This window comes from Tripterygium wilfordii, chromosome 4 (genome assembly GCF_013401445.1).
Source record: "Tripterygium wilfordii isolate XIE 37 chromosome 4, ASM1340144v1, whole genome shotgun sequence".
Taxonomy (NCBI): domain Eukaryota; kingdom Viridiplantae; phylum Streptophyta; class Magnoliopsida; order Celastrales; family Celastraceae; genus Tripterygium; species Tripterygium wilfordii.
Window position 1 is genome coordinate 317,902 of NC_052235.1, and position 15,561 is coordinate 333,462.

At 36.1% G+C, this 15,561-nt stretch overlaps 3 protein-coding genes across 6 annotated transcripts; all 3 read left to right on the forward strand.

The window, feature by feature from the left end:
• Nucleotides 1–416: 416 nt before the first annotated feature.
• On the forward strand, nt 417–7,621 carry LOC119997873 (glycosyltransferase BC10-like). Of its 3 annotated transcripts, none has more exons than XM_038845102.1 (11): nt 417–691; nt 1,821–2,055; nt 3,856–3,954; nt 5,154–5,254; nt 5,360–5,431; nt 5,574–5,664; nt 5,871–5,951; nt 6,615–6,674; nt 6,770–6,892; nt 6,995–7,033; nt 7,157–7,285. In XM_038845102.1, the coding sequence occupies exons 2-11, from the start codon at nt 1,927–1,929 to the stop codon at nt 7,283–7,285; spliced, it is 924 nt and encodes a 307-aa protein (XP_038701030.1). In that variant the 5' UTR covers nt 417–691; nt 1,821–1,926. The 3 variants fall into 3 exon arrangements, with proteins under 3 accessions (XP_038701030.1, XP_038701029.1, XP_038701028.1); XM_038845100.1 differs by having other exon boundaries at nt 422–691; nt 1,821–2,322; nt 7,157–7,621; XM_038845101.1 differs by lacking the exon at nt 5,360–5,431 and having other exon boundaries at nt 421–691; nt 1,821–2,322; nt 7,157–7,621.
• A 540-nt stretch (nt 7,622–8,161) lies between these two features.
• Nucleotides 8,162–11,682, forward strand: LOC119996265 (selenoprotein H-like). 2 transcript variants are annotated; one of them, XM_038842836.1, is made up of 4 exons: nt 8,162–8,556; nt 9,994–10,090; nt 10,761–10,823; nt 11,201–11,682. In XM_038842836.1, exons 1-4 carry the CDS (start codon nt 8,249–8,251, stop codon nt 11,279–11,281), a joined length of 549 nt encoding a protein of 182 aa, XP_038698764.1. In that variant the 5' UTR covers nt 8,162–8,248; the 3' UTR covers nt 11,282–11,682. The 2 variants fall into 2 exon arrangements, with proteins under 2 accessions (XP_038698764.1, XP_038698765.1); XM_038842837.1 differs by having other exon boundaries at nt 8,163–8,556; nt 10,764–10,823.
• A 3,187-nt stretch (nt 11,683–14,869) lies between these two features.
• LOC119996518 (flowering-promoting factor 1-like) lies at nt 14,870–15,561 on the forward strand. The gene has a single exon (XM_038843187.1). The coding sequence runs from the start codon at nt 14,927–14,929 to the stop codon at nt 15,254–15,256; it is 330 nt and encodes a 109-aa protein (XP_038699115.1). The 5' UTR covers nt 14,870–14,926; the 3' UTR covers nt 15,257–15,561.

Here is a 15,561-nt window from a genome sequence, read left to right on the forward strand (position 1 = left end):
GCATCATTCGACAGTTGTCCGGTGTCATTCGAGGTGGGAACATGGCATCATTCGACAGTTGTCCGGTGTCATTCGAGTCCCAAGAGTGTCTAGCGATGGTCGTTTTAGTGTTTGTGTTTTTCAATATTTTTTTAATCCTATTGATTGTACTATATATTTATGATGGCCCGACTACCTACTACTCTCAATTACCTAATTTATTAATTTATTGAATAACTTAATAATCTTTAAAAAAAAGAGTCAACAATCAAGTTGTACAAAGACAAAGTCGACGAGAGAGACGTGTCGGGGTCGAGTACAGAGATACACAGTATTTATTACAAAATACATACGAATAAAAGTGCAAATTACGCCAATATATAAAATACCTTTTTTTTATATGAAAATACATCTCGCCGGCTGCAGTGTAGAATATACGAAAGGTTGTTTTGATTTTTGAACCCTTCACAGCGAATCAAAAATCATATAAAAAAACCCATCGCGAGGGATTTTCCAGGGAAAATACACGCTCGCTCAGAGAAGAAAAGTCCGAGAAAATTTGATTAACTTGTAATAAGCGGAAAATTAGTGGTATAAAAGCCTGATTACTGCGATTAATCTCGATTCTCATACAGCATTAGATCTCCAGACGCTGTCGATCTCCAAATCTCGGATTCGAGATTCATATTGGACCAGCTACATTACGTCCAAGGTACTACACCTACGACATCTATCGGTTTTTTATTCACTTTTGGGTCGTTGATTTGTCGGATGATCTTATGATCATTCTATTACACAGAGACGTGATTTAGTTTCTTTTCGTTTCTGCCTGTTTCGTTTTTTACGATGATTTTGACTACTGCAATGGCATCGATTTGTTCGTTTTATTGCACTTCTTTGTGATTAACATGATTCTTGATTAGCTAGTGTCTGAATAAGCAATGTTATTATTAAGTTGAGCATAGAGTAATTTTTTGGCAAATTTTTTAGTCCTGCTCGATCTACTGTCAAATATGTGACGCAAAAGATTCCGCTACGCAGAGATGTGATTCAGTTTCTTGTCTTCTTTGCTTTCAATTTCATGTTCTATTTTGTGTTATTGTTTACTTTTTCATCATTTCGTTTGCTGAAAATGACATCTAGCTTATTGGTTTATTGGCCAATGATCATGATTGCCAAAGACATACTACATCAAGATGTGTTTCAGTTTTTGCCAACATTTTCTTTCCATATAGTTTTTTTAATATCATTTCTTATTGCTGGTCTGCCATTGGGATAATAAAGACTCTTCTGCAATGGGATTGCCGAGTATGTCCGTTGCAGTTGTTTGTAACTTATAATCGTGTGATTGGAGCCTTTGAATTAAAAGAGTGCTCAGTTTCATTCTATATGAATATAATAATAAACAACGCTTACTTTTAAAACGGAGTTGAAACGTTAGCTGTAGGTGATTTGTTGATGTTGCTGGTGAAAGTTATATTTATTGGCTTATATGTGATAATGATTTGAAAGTAATTGTATTCTGTCAGGGATAGTTGTGATTAATTAAAATCAGCAGCTGAGATAATCTGAATTATCAAAATTCAGAAATTCACATCAGTAGGGTTTAATGCCTGACTGGAAATCCTTATGCAGTTGTCTTTGCGTAAAATGACATTGATAAAGAGACTCAGCTAATAAGCAGCTAATACTGCTTGTTTTGAAACTTTAATTCGTCCGGATAAAGTAATATGGATGTTACTTTTACATTCTATATTCTGGCACATATCGAGATTATTTATAGGTAAACATTTTACATTGCTCTTGTGACATATAATTGTTCATATTTATCCATGTTTCAGATCCTTGTCAACTAGTTGTGCAAGTTGCTGGCTAGTCTCGTCATTAAGGTTAACAGGGTATGATGGTAAAAGAAAGAAATCAAAGATGCTTTGAGATACGGCTGTGATGCTTTTACCTTACTTGAAGACAGGTCGTGCATGGCTACAAGGCACAAGGGACATTCTAATAATGTCTGGGTCTCGACGGCGACCTCATTTAAAGAGGCCAGTGTGGATTATTGTTTTGGTATCTTTGGTGAGCATCTTCTTGATTGGTGCCTATGTTTACCCACCGAGAAGCTCTGCAGCTTGCTATTTCTTTACATCAAGTGGTTGTACCATCTTCGAACAACCTCCTGTTATACCTTCCAGGGAACTGACTGATGAGGAGACTGCCAGTCAGGTTGTATTTGAGGAAATTTTGAAAAAAGCTCCTACTCAATCTAAGAATCCAAAAATAGCTTTCATGTTTTTGACTCCAGGGACTTTACCTTTTGAGAAGCTGTGGGATAAGTTCTTTCATGTAAGGCTTTATTTCCTGTCTACACCTTTTGTTTCTTTATAAGGGCAAACCCTTTACCTAGTGGTAAGGTTGCCTCAGAACAACCAAGATGTCATGGCTTAACTCCTGGTGGAAACAACCTCTCCCATTGTCAGGGTAAGGTTACATGCTTCTTGCCCTTCCCTGACCCGCTGCGGGAGCCTTGTGCATGGAGCATGTTGTTTTACCCTTATTTTGGATCCTTTCCTTCATACATTCTCCTTTTCTCATGAATGTGATTTTTCATCTCGAGATCAATTTTTGAGATTTGCTATTTATGGTGTGAAATTAAATCTTTCGCCTAAGGCAAGGTATTGGGACCAATAATGTCAATCTTTGTTGCAATGGATATTACCTTTGATTTGCCCTTTCGTATGAGTTTACTGTTTAGCCAAGATAATGGTTTTCTGGACCGAATTATGCCATACCTTTTCAGTGGTATCAGCTAATGAAAACTGTCTTTGGCATTGATATTTTCATATTCTTCTGTTTATATTTACTTTTCTTTTTGTTCAAGAAAGACTGTGTGAATAAGCAATGCCAAAGCAAATTTAACTTATTTAAGTCATGGATGTGAAGATGAAAGAATGCTTGAGATTGTGGTTTTTAAACACCAAAGTTGTGGTATGATTGGGAATTTGGGAGAAATGAGCTGACTAGCAAATATAGTAGTGATTTGATTTCATTACTTATTCTGATTTTCAAGCATTTTGGAACATACGCCATATAGAAGATTACAACCTTACAGTTAGAAAACAATTAGTTCTTGCAGATATCACCAGGAGATCCCATTTGGGTTATACATTGGGGAAGTCTGTTTTTCAATCAGATAGAAATGACCAATAGGTGGAAAAGTTATTTAAATACGGTTCCTCTTCAATGGAGATGCTGCCAATAAGAGAACTCTTGGAAAGAAGTTTCCTGTGTTTGTGGCTTTAAATGAGTCAAGCCATTCATAAACCGCTTGGGCTCAGCTTGGTCAATGGCCCAGTTCGGCTTATTTATATATTTGTGCAACCTAAGTTTGACCTTTATTCGGTCTCCTGTTTGTTAAAAGAGCCTGAACATCAGATGGCTCATTAGGGGTATGGAAGATCCTTGTTTGTATAAGTAATGAACTAAAGTAGATAATGCATGTATGTTTGCATCTCATATGTTCCATCTTTCAATTGATAAGATTTCAAAAAGTATATCAAACGCTCACCTGATGTTGTAATAACTCTGCAAATGTCATTATCTGAGCTCATTGAGAGGAGACTATGAATTATTCCAAAGAAAGTAAAATAAGTGAAAAGTTAAAGTGTCTAACTTCTTTGATAAGTTAAGTGTGTGGTACATAGGATAATGTCATTTTGATAGAAATTTATGTCTTGTTTGAATGTTTGTGTTTTTGTCCAGAGTCAGGAGTCTATCAAATGAAGAATTTAACCTTTTGAATTTATAATAGCTCTGAATTAATCTTTTTTGCAAGTCAGTTATTAGATGAAAATAACTTGTTGTCCTCTCTATCTACAGGGCCATGAAGACAGATTTTCAGTTTATGTACATGCATCTAGGGAAAAACCTGTACATGTGAGCCGGAACTTTGTTGGTCGAGACATTCACAGTGATAAGGTACACAGAATTACTTCATATCATCTGTTTAATTCAGCAAATAACTATTTTCATTTACAATGCCAAGGTGATAATTTGATACTTGTTGTCAAAACGTATAATTTAAAGCATATGAGGCAAGACATGCTGGAAATCTCACTTAGAAGGGTTAGATCACTGTATTATTGTTATTCATGCTGGAAATCACGCTTATAAGGGTTAAAGGGTTAGAACACTTTATTATTGTTATTTTTTGTACTCAATTGGAGTGACAGTAGATAAAAAGCTCAATAATGAATTTAAAAAAAATAAAAATAAAAAAAAGCTTTGTCATGACTACATTTTTCAGTAAATCTGAAGACTAGAGGTCATCTTTTTGTAAACCTCTTAAATTAATACAATTGTCCTATTGAATCCATTGGAGGCTAAAAGGAAAATTTTGATATTTCATATTTGCCCCTGCTTAAGCCTTAAGCGATATAAAGGAGGAAACTGAATTGTCTTGCGAGATTATATTTGCCGGGATGTTTCGTTAACATATTTTGATTCAATGTGCTATGTATTTTGTGCAATAAAATGAGAATTCGGTGGATGGAATCTGGATTATCAGTCATTCTGCTCAACAATTCCTCCCATACGTTCTTACGCCAATGCATTTTCCTTATTCAGATCGTTTCTTATGCATTTCTCATATGATTTGCGTTTTTCAAATTTATGCTGTCATCGTCATCATTATCAAAAGCTTTATTCCAAACTAGTGAAATGGTATGTGAATCCATAGGTGAAAATTTTATGCTACAGTAGGAATTTATTTATTTTTATCTACTCCTCAATTAATGTAGCTTTTCCTTTTAAATAATTTATTTGTAGTGGATTTTCTATGAATGTGCCAAACTGCAATTTTGATATGTCATACATTCCTCAGTTGGATGATAGGATCCCTTGATGTTTGCACCAAGTGACACTGTGAACTAATTTTTCAATTTTTAATCGATTCAATCTAGATTGAGTCTTGATATTCATGATAAGACTTTAAAATTGAATCCATAAGCCATACATTATTCAACCACAAATTGGATGTCAATCAAATTCTTTACACTATTTATCAAATTCATAATTGTAATACCATAATTTATTTCTAGTTATGCTGTTATATTATTATTTCATATGGTAAATGAAATGAAACCCTGGAGTTGATAACATTATCAAGTTGCTTGCAGGTAGCCTGGGGAAAGATATCAATGGTTGATGCGGAGAAGAGACTGTTGGCACATGCACTCCTAGACCCTGATAACCAGCAGTTTGTTTTGTTGTCGGATAGGTGATTATCAGATTTCTCTTAGAAAACACTCTAGGTTAATTAATCCATGTTTGATGTTGACGTTTTAAGATATTATCTAATCCTTTTCTTCTACCTTTCTTCCAGTTGTGTGCCTTTGCATAACTTTGACTATGTATATAACTATCTCATGTTCACAAATGTCAGCTTTATTGACTGGTAAGAATGGTATACTTTGCAAAGGGGAATCCTTCTCTTGACGTTTAGTTTATTGGCTCCAGAAGAATATCTTGTAGTTGTATATTTTTCTTTTTTGTTTCAACTGCAAAGTTCTATATCTGATCTCTCTCTCTCTCTCTAGTTTTGAGGATCCTGGTCCACATGGAAATGGAAGGTATTCAGAGCATATGATGCCTGAAGTTGAAAAGAAGTATTTTCGGAAGGCTTCACAGGTACATTCTTTTTAGCCTATGAGCACTCATTTTATCCTGAGCTTAGAGCTTATTAGTTTATCTCGAAAGATATTGAATTCTGTATGTGGGAACAAAGTTTTTCTCTCATGATTGATATGTTTTTATTTCAGTGGGAGTATATCTACTATTGTAGCAAAGTCAATGGGAGTATACCTCATGCTCATCTTTAGTTTGTTTTATTTCAGTGGTTCTCCATGAAGCGGCAGCATGCCATAATAGTTATGGCAGACAGCCTATATTACAGAAAATTTAAGCTTTTCTGCAAGGTAACCAGTTCATTATCATAATTTGCTTTGTTTGCATATTTGTGTTGTCGTTGCAGTGGCCTCTGCAATTAAAACCACAAATTTAACTTCATACAAAGTTCTACTTTTTCATTCCGTACTCTGTGGATTTTCTTAGTGTTAACGAGGCTTTTTACAACAGAACATTATGTGGTTTGTCATTTGTGCATTCTATTATGCTGCATGGATCTTGCTTGGTGCATGCCACATTGCCTTTGTTGTTTCATTGGAACTGCCTGTCAAAATATACTTCTCCAGCTCTTCAACAGGACCGTTCTCCAAAATTCTAGTGGTGGCTGTTTTTTTTTTCTTGTTTCACTGTTATTTTTCCCTTAATAAATAACATGAATTGTTTCCAAGTATATGAATGAGCCACAGATTGAGTATGACCGTATGACAGTGTTGATTAGAGTTGAGTTCTATATACAATGGTTATCGTATTATAATGGCGTCCATTAATTCAGAAGACACAAACGGGCAATTAATTTGCATTTTTAATCCTTGGAAGTTATTTTATGCATTCCATTGCCTGTGCTTGTACAAATTTGGTCTTGCTGCCCAATCTTGCTGTTGTAGAAGTTAATATGAAACTTTGAAAGCTGTAATTTGCTAACTATTTGACAATGGTGGCTTAAACTTTCTCAGCCGAACATGGATGGACGCAACTGCTATGCTGATGAGCATTACTTGCCGACTCTATTTCGTGTCAGTACATGAACCTTTGCTCTTCTTCTTAAACTTAGACGTTAGTTCTTGCAATCTCTTTGTTTGTGATTTTGGTTCACCATTGTGTTCCTCAGATGATAGATCCAGTTGGCATTGCAAATTGGTCAGTAACACATGTTGATTGGTCTGAGGGAAAGTGGCATCCAAAAGCATATAGGTCTCAAGATGTTACTTATGAGCTTCTTAAGAACATTACAGTATGCCTCAGATATCTTAATCTTATACTTGCTCGTTGTTCATTTGATGGATTTTTCTACGTACATGTTTATGGACTCAGCAACACTTTGTTCCCATTGCAGTCCATCGATGAAAACATGCATGTTACAAGTGATTCCAAGGTAAAAAAAATTATAAATATGGTGGTAATGAGAGATTTGATTTACTTTTTCTCCCCTTAAATTTCTATATTCCTTTCAATGAAGACTAAAAATTGTTGGCATCGGTTCCATTTGCCACTGCAGAAGACAGTGACTGTCAAACCTTGCTTATGGAATGGAATGAAGCGGCCTTGCTATTTATTTGCCCGGAAGTTTTATCCTGAAACTCTGGATAGATTGTTGTTCCTCTTCTCCAATTATACAACAGTTTAGGACTTGTCTGTCATTTCTATTCTTCTATTGACGGGGAGCTGCTGCTCACCTGTAGCCCGCAGCTAGTTATGTTATATAGTCTTAGGATGTAAAGTGGCCATGATGTAGATTTTCCGGCGCCGCATTTTGATGGAAGTTTCAAAATGAAGATTAGTGGCGATATATTTAGGGTCTGCTTGACTTGGAGGTTGTCGGCTTGCTTCTTGTTGCCACTTCCCCTTGGGTTGACTGATTTACAATTTTGTGCTCTTTTTTTTTTTTGGTTACAAGTCTCCATGATTATTCAAAAATTCAGTTTATACTACAGAGTTTTTGTTGTTTCCGACCCGTTATTAATTTTGGTGCTGCTAAAGAATCATCTGTTCTTTTATTATTATTTTTTCACTTCTTATTAATCAATAGGAGTATTTTTGAATTTCATTGCTAGAAAGAAAAGCTGCGCACAAAACACATACAAGAGAGCCGCACATTATTTGGGGGGAGGTTCATCCCTCTGCCCATGCTATGTACTTGTTAGATTTACCCAGTTAATCAATATGTCTATCTTTTTCTAAAAAAAATAGAGAGAGAAGCCGCATAATACAAATATTCAATTTTATTATTTAGCTTGTAAAACAGAGCTAGCACATACATCATTGATTATAATATATTTCGCGACATCGAAGGCCCAATGCTATAGAGCAGCGCTAAGCCCAGGTCCGCTGTCAGGTCCAATGCTATAGTGACACTTGAGAAGGTCACTTCACCCGTGAAAACTTATCTGACAAATATGTCGACGTGGCGCATTCTAGACCTTTCCATTCCCTCGAAACGGACAAAACCAATTATCGACACTTCCCATCATGTGATCTTGACCGTCAGTTCCCCCAATTAGCTGAAGTGCGCGGGAAGCGACCCAAAATATTTCAGTTTATGAGAGGGAAAGTCTTATTTTGTCTCGTGTGATTCTCCCTCTTCCTTTCAATGGCGCCGAGAAAGCGAAAGACAGGGGGAGAGAAAAAGTCGGCGGAGACCGGTACTACGGTCGGCAGAGTGACTCGGAGCGGGACGGCAGGTAGGTTGACCTCCCTCGCCAAGTTGGATGAGTTGCCTCGGCAAGATGTGAGGAAGACGAAGAAAGCGAAGACGAGGGAGAAGGAGAATGCTAAACCGGAGGATTCTGAGAATGAGAACAAGGAAGAACCGGTGCAGAATGAGAAGACGGAGGAAGAGAGAGGAACGGAGTATACTGATGATGCTATTGCCAAGAGGACAATAATTATTGAACACTGGTACCTTCTTTCATCTTTCCTTTTACTGTTTTTGTTTGGTTGCTGAGGTTAATAGAAAAATGGCGGAAGTGAGAATATGATTGTTTTGATTTCCAAAAGTTGTTGGGGTTTAGGGTTTTAGAATCAGGACGTATTGGAGAATAGCTTCCTGTTTATATCTTAATAGGTATGTTTAGCTGAGGATAGCTTATTGGAATATGAATTTGATGCCCATATAAGTTATAACAGTGTTTTGGCCTGTTGTGTTTGGATAATCTTGAATTACCCTCTCTCTCAATAGAATAAGTTACGATGAACATTATTTGCTCCCCATTATTTACTAGACCCTCCCTCTAAATATATCCTAGTTAAAAATATAAGAATTATGAGATCTCATTTTGTGTTTTTTAGAAAAACACAATCTACACTCTTAGAACCCTAATTCCTCGCTCTCTCCCTCATCATCTTGGTGCAAAGCCTCTCTTGCTCTCCTCCCAAGTTCCACAACGATTTTTTGCACCCTGCCTTTGAAGTTCTCATTGATGAAGGCGAGGATGTCGGTGGGTCTCTGTCAAAGGTTTGGAGCAAGTCACTCTCGAAAGAACATGGAAGGATTTGGGGTTGAAAGTGGTGGGGAAGAAGAAGATGGAAGGATTTAGGGTTGAAAGTGGTGGGGAAGAAGAAGATGGAAGGATTTGGGATTGAAAGTGGTGGGGAAGAAGAAGATGGAAGGATTTGGGACCGAAAGTGGTGGGGAAAAAGAAGATGGAAGAGTTTGAGATTGAAAGTGGTAGGGTCAATGGGGTGTTAAAAGAGTGTTTTTTAACGCGTTAATGGGTGTCCTTAGTAAAGTGAGAGGTGCAAATAAGGTTCATCTAAGTTACTGTTGGAAGAGGTGAAGACACATTCCAATACTCATGTGGCCGGGTAGCCCCATTTTGAGACTTTGCTCCAACCCATGATAAATCTCTGTCTTCGTCACAGTTTAAGATGTTAGGAATGCGTGAATTTAATCATACATACATATTCTGCTTTGCCTACTTTCTCTACTCCTCTTTTCATCCCTGCCCTTTTTTTGTTTTATTGGCAAGAAATTATACGCAATGCTTCGAAAATATTGTGTTAGAATGATTGGTGCTTTATGTTAAATGCTTCTGTTAAACTTCTGGAGGAATGGGTTGATGGTAAGGGGAAACTGATGTTTGTTGATATATCTCTTCTAACAAGAGCTCAATTTCAAATTTACTTAAAATCCCGTTTGACATGTTTTTAGAGGATTTCTTTGTATTTCCTTCTGAGATATTATCTTCTGTGGATTAGATATGTTGTTGAGTGATGTGAGGAAGTTCCATATTCTTGAATTTGTATTGTCTTGTCGATTTTGATTGGGGAAAGGGCTTCCATTCATTGTTTCCATTACGTTTTATTTTTTTCTTATAGTCTATTGTTTCACTGCAGCAAGCAGTGCACATCATTCAAGAAAAGGGCTGATATGGTGAAAGCTGGTTTGGAGGAACGTGTTCCTGGTATCAATGTCATTGTCAACTCTGAGAAGGTAAATTTGCTGAATGCAATTCTTTGGAATGAGTATCAAACTTGAAGGTCTTGGGTTTTGAAACGCCCCTGTTGTGATGCAGAATTAAATTGTACTAATGGTTTGCCTGTGATTGTCAGTATGACCTACTCTGCCAGTGTGTGTTCAATGCAAAAATTAAATTCGTATTGTGCCTACATCCTCTTCGAGAGTTGATACTTTTTGTTTGTTTACCGATGCTATATCATAATTTTCTACATTCTTGACTGTTGTCAAGTTACCTTCTATGGTGTTGAGTTTGAGACTGAGTTTCTGTTCTGAATGATTTTACTGAACTTAAAGAACTGAAATGCTATGTATGGGCAGAGTTTGTGAAAATAAAAATTTCTAGACAATTTGGTAAGGCTCCTGAAGATGGACAGTGATGATGTTTGTAGCATTTAAATTTAAATCTTTCTACTGATTTTGAATTCTGTTAATTGTTTATAGTTTGATAATATATAGAAGCTGCATTGTCATTTTATTTTTCCTTGAAGATTTTCTCACCAATGTCTAATTTTCTTTGGTAACAACTTGTGGTTGACAACGTTAGTTTACAGATGACTCCTCATGTGTATATTTTGTTGATCTCTTCACAGTACGCCTTTTGCTAAGTTTTCCATTTTCACTTCTTACCTTGATGTTATTCTAGCAGCCAAGGAAGGGATGCTTTGAAGTACGGGAGGAGGGTGGGGAGACATTCATCAGTCTTCTGGTAATACTTGCTGTAGTTGGACTATATAGTTTGTCTTTACTTCTATTTCTGCTTGCTTATTTGCTCAGTGATTCTTTTTCTGGAAGTGGACTTCAGCTGCAAACCGATATGACGTCCTAACCACAGTTTAATGCATTTTTAGTTGTGGAAAGCAAATACTATGTGATTTTTGGATTACCTTTTGATTGGAAGATGAATAAACATTGTTTGTTATGGGTAATTAAACTCTGTGATTTATGTTGAGTTGCTGCTGCGAGGTTCATTATGTTGCTAACTGATAAACTAATGACTAAGATGTTTTGACTAAATACTGCTTAGATCCTTGCTGATCTGATCCTAGGAGCTGCCTGATTTGTGCTTATTTGTCATCTTTGCAGGACATGAAAAGACCATTCAAGCCAATGAAGGACCTTGACATGGCTCAAGTAATCTCAGATATAATTGACAAGATGGAATGATTGTGCAGGTGTATTCTCAGTTACTGAAAGGGGCAACTAATTGTTTTTTTGGATGTTGTTTGTGAGCTTAGACGATGAGCCAATTCATACAAGGAGGGACTAACTGTGGTTTTTGTTACTGCTTGAAGTGAAATTAACCAGTTAAGTTGGATGCATCTGCTATCAAATTGGAAATCTTTTGCACAGCATATCTTTTTGTCGTCAATTATGTTGGTTCTTCTTTGTGCTCCAGTTTTTTTGGATATCGAAATGGATCTGTGTTTTGCTTTTATTATTTTATTGTATTAATTGAGCAGGTCGATGCATTTGTCCATGATACTGATGGATTTGTGTGTGCAAGACTGTTTGTTCCTATGAAAATTAAATCGAAAAGAGAAGAGTTCTGGGCTTAGGCCCATCAAGATTTTCGAAATTGTTAATCTCATTCATATGGGGTCTTGGTTGATCATTCGTTGATAAGTGTTGAAGGGAATCAAGGGATGAGCTTTTTTTGCTTTCTTGTTTTGTTGTTAGGGTTTTGCAATTAGTTTGTATTCAAGAATATGTGGTGATAATGTCTTGTCGAAGTGAGTTTGTTCTTGTCTGTGGTTCTGCTTGGTTGCTCAGAATTGTGGGGTAAAAGGTAAAAGAATGGAAAATAGCATGAGGGGGAGGAAATTCTTCTTTTTTGTTTATTGATTGACGGTGATGTTGCTGATATGCTCATAGAAAGATGCGATGCAATTCAATTCATACAAGTGGCTTTAGGTTACCCGTGCTATATTTCTCCTAGTCTTAGTAATTGAAGTAGAAATTGGATTGCAGGCAAGTTGGAGATATTCTTCATTTCCAATTTTGCTATGGGATTTTGCGTTGATAATGGATTTCTCTGATGCAGATAACATTCCTTGCTTAGAGTAGTAAATCATCATTCTGCCAATTATGAATGCATGAGTTATGTTTGATAGAGCTTGTGCTTAGGAAGTAGGAGATGATTGGATGCATCTTCTTTCTTTTATTATTAATTCAAGAGGGTGAAAATCTTTTTCTGAGTGCCTTGGAATTGACTCTGGAATGGAATTTTGCGAGTGTGATTATTCAGAGTATTGATTTGCTTTTTAGTTAGTTAATTGAATTAATGGTGGGCTGGGGAAATCTATGAACTTGGCAGGCCCAACTTTGTTAATTACCTGTAACTGCTTGTATACAATGCTGGCCCTGGCCCAGGGCCGGTTAAGGATAACAACGCAAAGGCGCAAACAATTGTTTGTTTGTTTGTTTTTAATATTTTATGGTGGGATTCCATTATTCGTTTTTTCATGAACTAATTAATTAATTGATTGATTGGCACACACATACTGTCTCGCGCTCTCCAGTTAATTGTTGTCGTTTAATTTTAAATTCATTTTGAAAGCCAAAGTCTATTAATCCTAATATTCTGATGGCGATGGAGAATATGGCATCACCATATACTTAGAAATTACTCTCTTTCTTGTCTAATTAGTAATTACTTTTGACACTTTGGGTATGGGTATTCCTTTAAGCTAAAATTCTGCAAAGGCACTCCATTCAATATTCATGACAAAAGTTATACTAATCTGGGATTAACACCAGCTTCTGCACTATTCTTCAATATCATTGCATGATTTAATATACACGAATAGGAACTTATATGCTCTCTGATTAATATACATTTGGATTCTCATTTCAATCACCATTTTTTTTTTTAAGAATAAAATTTATGGTTGCTTTCTCTAATGAAATTCCTCAATTTAATATAAATAAATAGGGTACATATACCACCTCCCTTTTATTTTCTTTTGGATATTGCTTTGTGTAATTACTAATTATTAATAATAAAGTGATTGGCATATATACCTCCCAAGAAAGGACCAATGAGTTAATCCTCAACACCCCATGAGAGTTAGTACGGAAATATTATTAAAAATAAAGAAACCCTAGAAAGCTACACAAGCACATCAATGATTAGGGTTTAGCATTTTATTTTATGATAGCTTCAATTTAGAAGAATTTAGTATTGGTGAGCGTGAGACATTCAAAGTAGCGGATGGAGGTTATAACTCCTTTTGGTGGATTCTGGTTAATAAAATAAAAGCTAAGCTAAGAAGGAATATATATATATATATTCATAAAAGTTTGTTGTTCCCCCAGCAAATCAAACTCTCCCTTAATTTGTACGTCAATTATGAGAACAATAATTTGCAACCTTAAAAAGGAGAGAATACTGAAGAAAATGTCAATGAGCAGGAACTGTAGCGCTCCTCCAAAGATCACACATGTAAGAGTGTTTGAAATTAAACTAAATTTCATCCTAATTAAATTTTAATCAACTAATGTATTGTATTATTAGTGGAGGAATAGACTATAGAACTAATCAAATCGTAACCATTGTTTGCGTAGCTTAATTACTGAATATATACATATATACACACACACACACACGTATATAGTCTTATCCGTTTATTTGTAGACAAAAGAATCAGAAAGCTGACATGTTTATCCAAATAAACAAAAGAAAATAGTGACAGGTGGGGTTTTTGTGAGAAATAAAGAATATTTGAATAAAACAAATAAAAAAGGTTTATTGGATTTTCAGCACCACTTGGGATTCACAAAATTATATATGGGTTAAAGAGGAACATGCAGAAACCACAAGGTCAAAGCATCAAAACTTGTTGACTGGAGTTCCAAAGGTTGAGGACCATTCTTAATGTCTACTCAAACTAATTATTCAACATACATGTAATGGATCAGCTTAAGAGGTCAGAGCCCAGAAGAGACAATCACCAAATTAAGGATACATGAAAATGAATTCATACATACATACATACATACATACGCAACAAATGAATTAATAATTATGCAATGATAGATTTGAGTCAGCTGAGCTGAGGACCATTAAGCCCACGTGAGCCTCATATGGGTAACACGAGATTTTAATATCCTCAAATATTCACACACACACACACATATAGGGGGACAAAAATATTTATATGGACAATGATATTAGTTGAATATACATTTGGTGGTCCTTTTAAGAGTTTTGAACCAACTAGGAAAGCATACATATATCATTTATATCATTATGCACTGGAATTGACAACAACATATATATAGCCTAGCCAGCCAAGGACTATATCCTACTTTTTTAAGGTTTAATTTTATCACAAGGAAAGGAAAGAGCCCAAAATGTTAAATGCATGCCAAAGCATTCCCAATCAAATCTCTTTCCCCTTACTCTCTTCACGTGGACAGCTCGTGGTTTTCAACTACCTTTTCCCAACATTTTTTTATTACTTTAAGATTCTTCCATTTCAGAAAGGAAAGGCAATGCAAAAGCTCTTACACCTTCATATACACCAAATGGAGATTCCCCCCCAACAATTACCCATGGATGGTATATTTTTATATATATGCCCTGGCCTGATATATATATAAAACCACTTGGACCCACAATATCTCAGATTCTAAGCCAAACCCCGACATGCCCTACTCTACTATAATCACTAGAATATCTTTTGTTAACTTTACGCATGTATATATAAACCCCCTCCCCCTTCTTACTCTTCACTCACCAGGTACCATCACCCAACAAGTTATCACTAGCTAGCAAGCTAACTCAAACAAATCAACCTCAAAAGCAGAATGTCTGGTGTTTGGATGTTCAAGAATAATGGAGTGTTCCATTTAGTGGAAAAACAAGGAGGAGGAGGCAGCACTTGCTCTTCAAGGAAGAAAGTTTTGGTGCACGTGCCAACAGGGGAAGTAGTATCTTCATACTCTTATCTTGAGAGCCTCTTAAATGAGCTTGGATGGGAGAGGTATTATGGAGGAGACCCTGACCTCTACCAGTTCCACAAGCACTCCTCTATTGATCTCATCTCTCTCCCCAGAGATTTCTCTAAGTTCAATTCTGTTTACATGTATGATATTGTCATTAAGAACCCTAACGTCTTCCATGTTAGGGACGTCTGATTAAACTCTCTCCATACACCATATGTATAAGTTAGCATGCAACTCTCTCACTCTAGGTCTTTTGCCAGCTAGGGCTTGTGCTGGCCTTGCATATATATATATATATATATATATATCCATCCCTAAACACTCCCCCTCTCTTTTCTAGCTAGCTAGGACATTTCAAGTGTTGTTTGCATCTCATCTTGTGATGGTTGGTTCTCTTCCTAGTTTTAGAGGATTTTCATTTACTAATCTTTTCATTGTGTTTGTATATATGTCTTCCTGCCCCTCATAAGAATAAAGAGCTTGGATTCGTTTGCTAT

Coding starts and splice junctions, on each gene's coding strand:
- LOC119997873 (XM_038845100.1), top strand. CDS start 1,927: ATGCTTTTACCTTACTTGAAGACAGGTCGTGCATGGCTACAAGGCACA. Junction 5,255..5,359: donor TTTGTTTTGTTGTCGGATAG/GTGATTATCAGA, acceptor CCTTTCTTCCAG/TTGTGTGCCTTTGCATAACT. Junction 5,952..6,614: donor AATTTAAGCTTTTCTGCAAG/GTAACCAGTTCA, acceptor AAACTTTCTCAG/CCGAACATGGATGGACGCAA.
- LOC119996518 (XM_038843187.1), top strand. CDS start 14,927: ATGTCTGGTGTTTGGATGTTCAAGAATAATGGAGTGTTCCATTTAGTG.
- LOC119996265 (XM_038842836.1), top strand. CDS start 8,249: ATGGCGCCGAGAAAGCGAAAGACAGGGGGAGAGAAAAAGTCGGCGGAG. Junction 8,557..9,993: donor ACAATAATTATTGAACACTG/GTACCTTCTTTC, acceptor GTTTCACTGCAG/CAAGCAGTGCACATCATTCA. Junction 10,091..10,760: donor TCATTGTCAACTCTGAGAAG/GTAAATTTGCTG, acceptor ATGTTATTCTAG/CAGCCAAGGAAGGGATGCTT.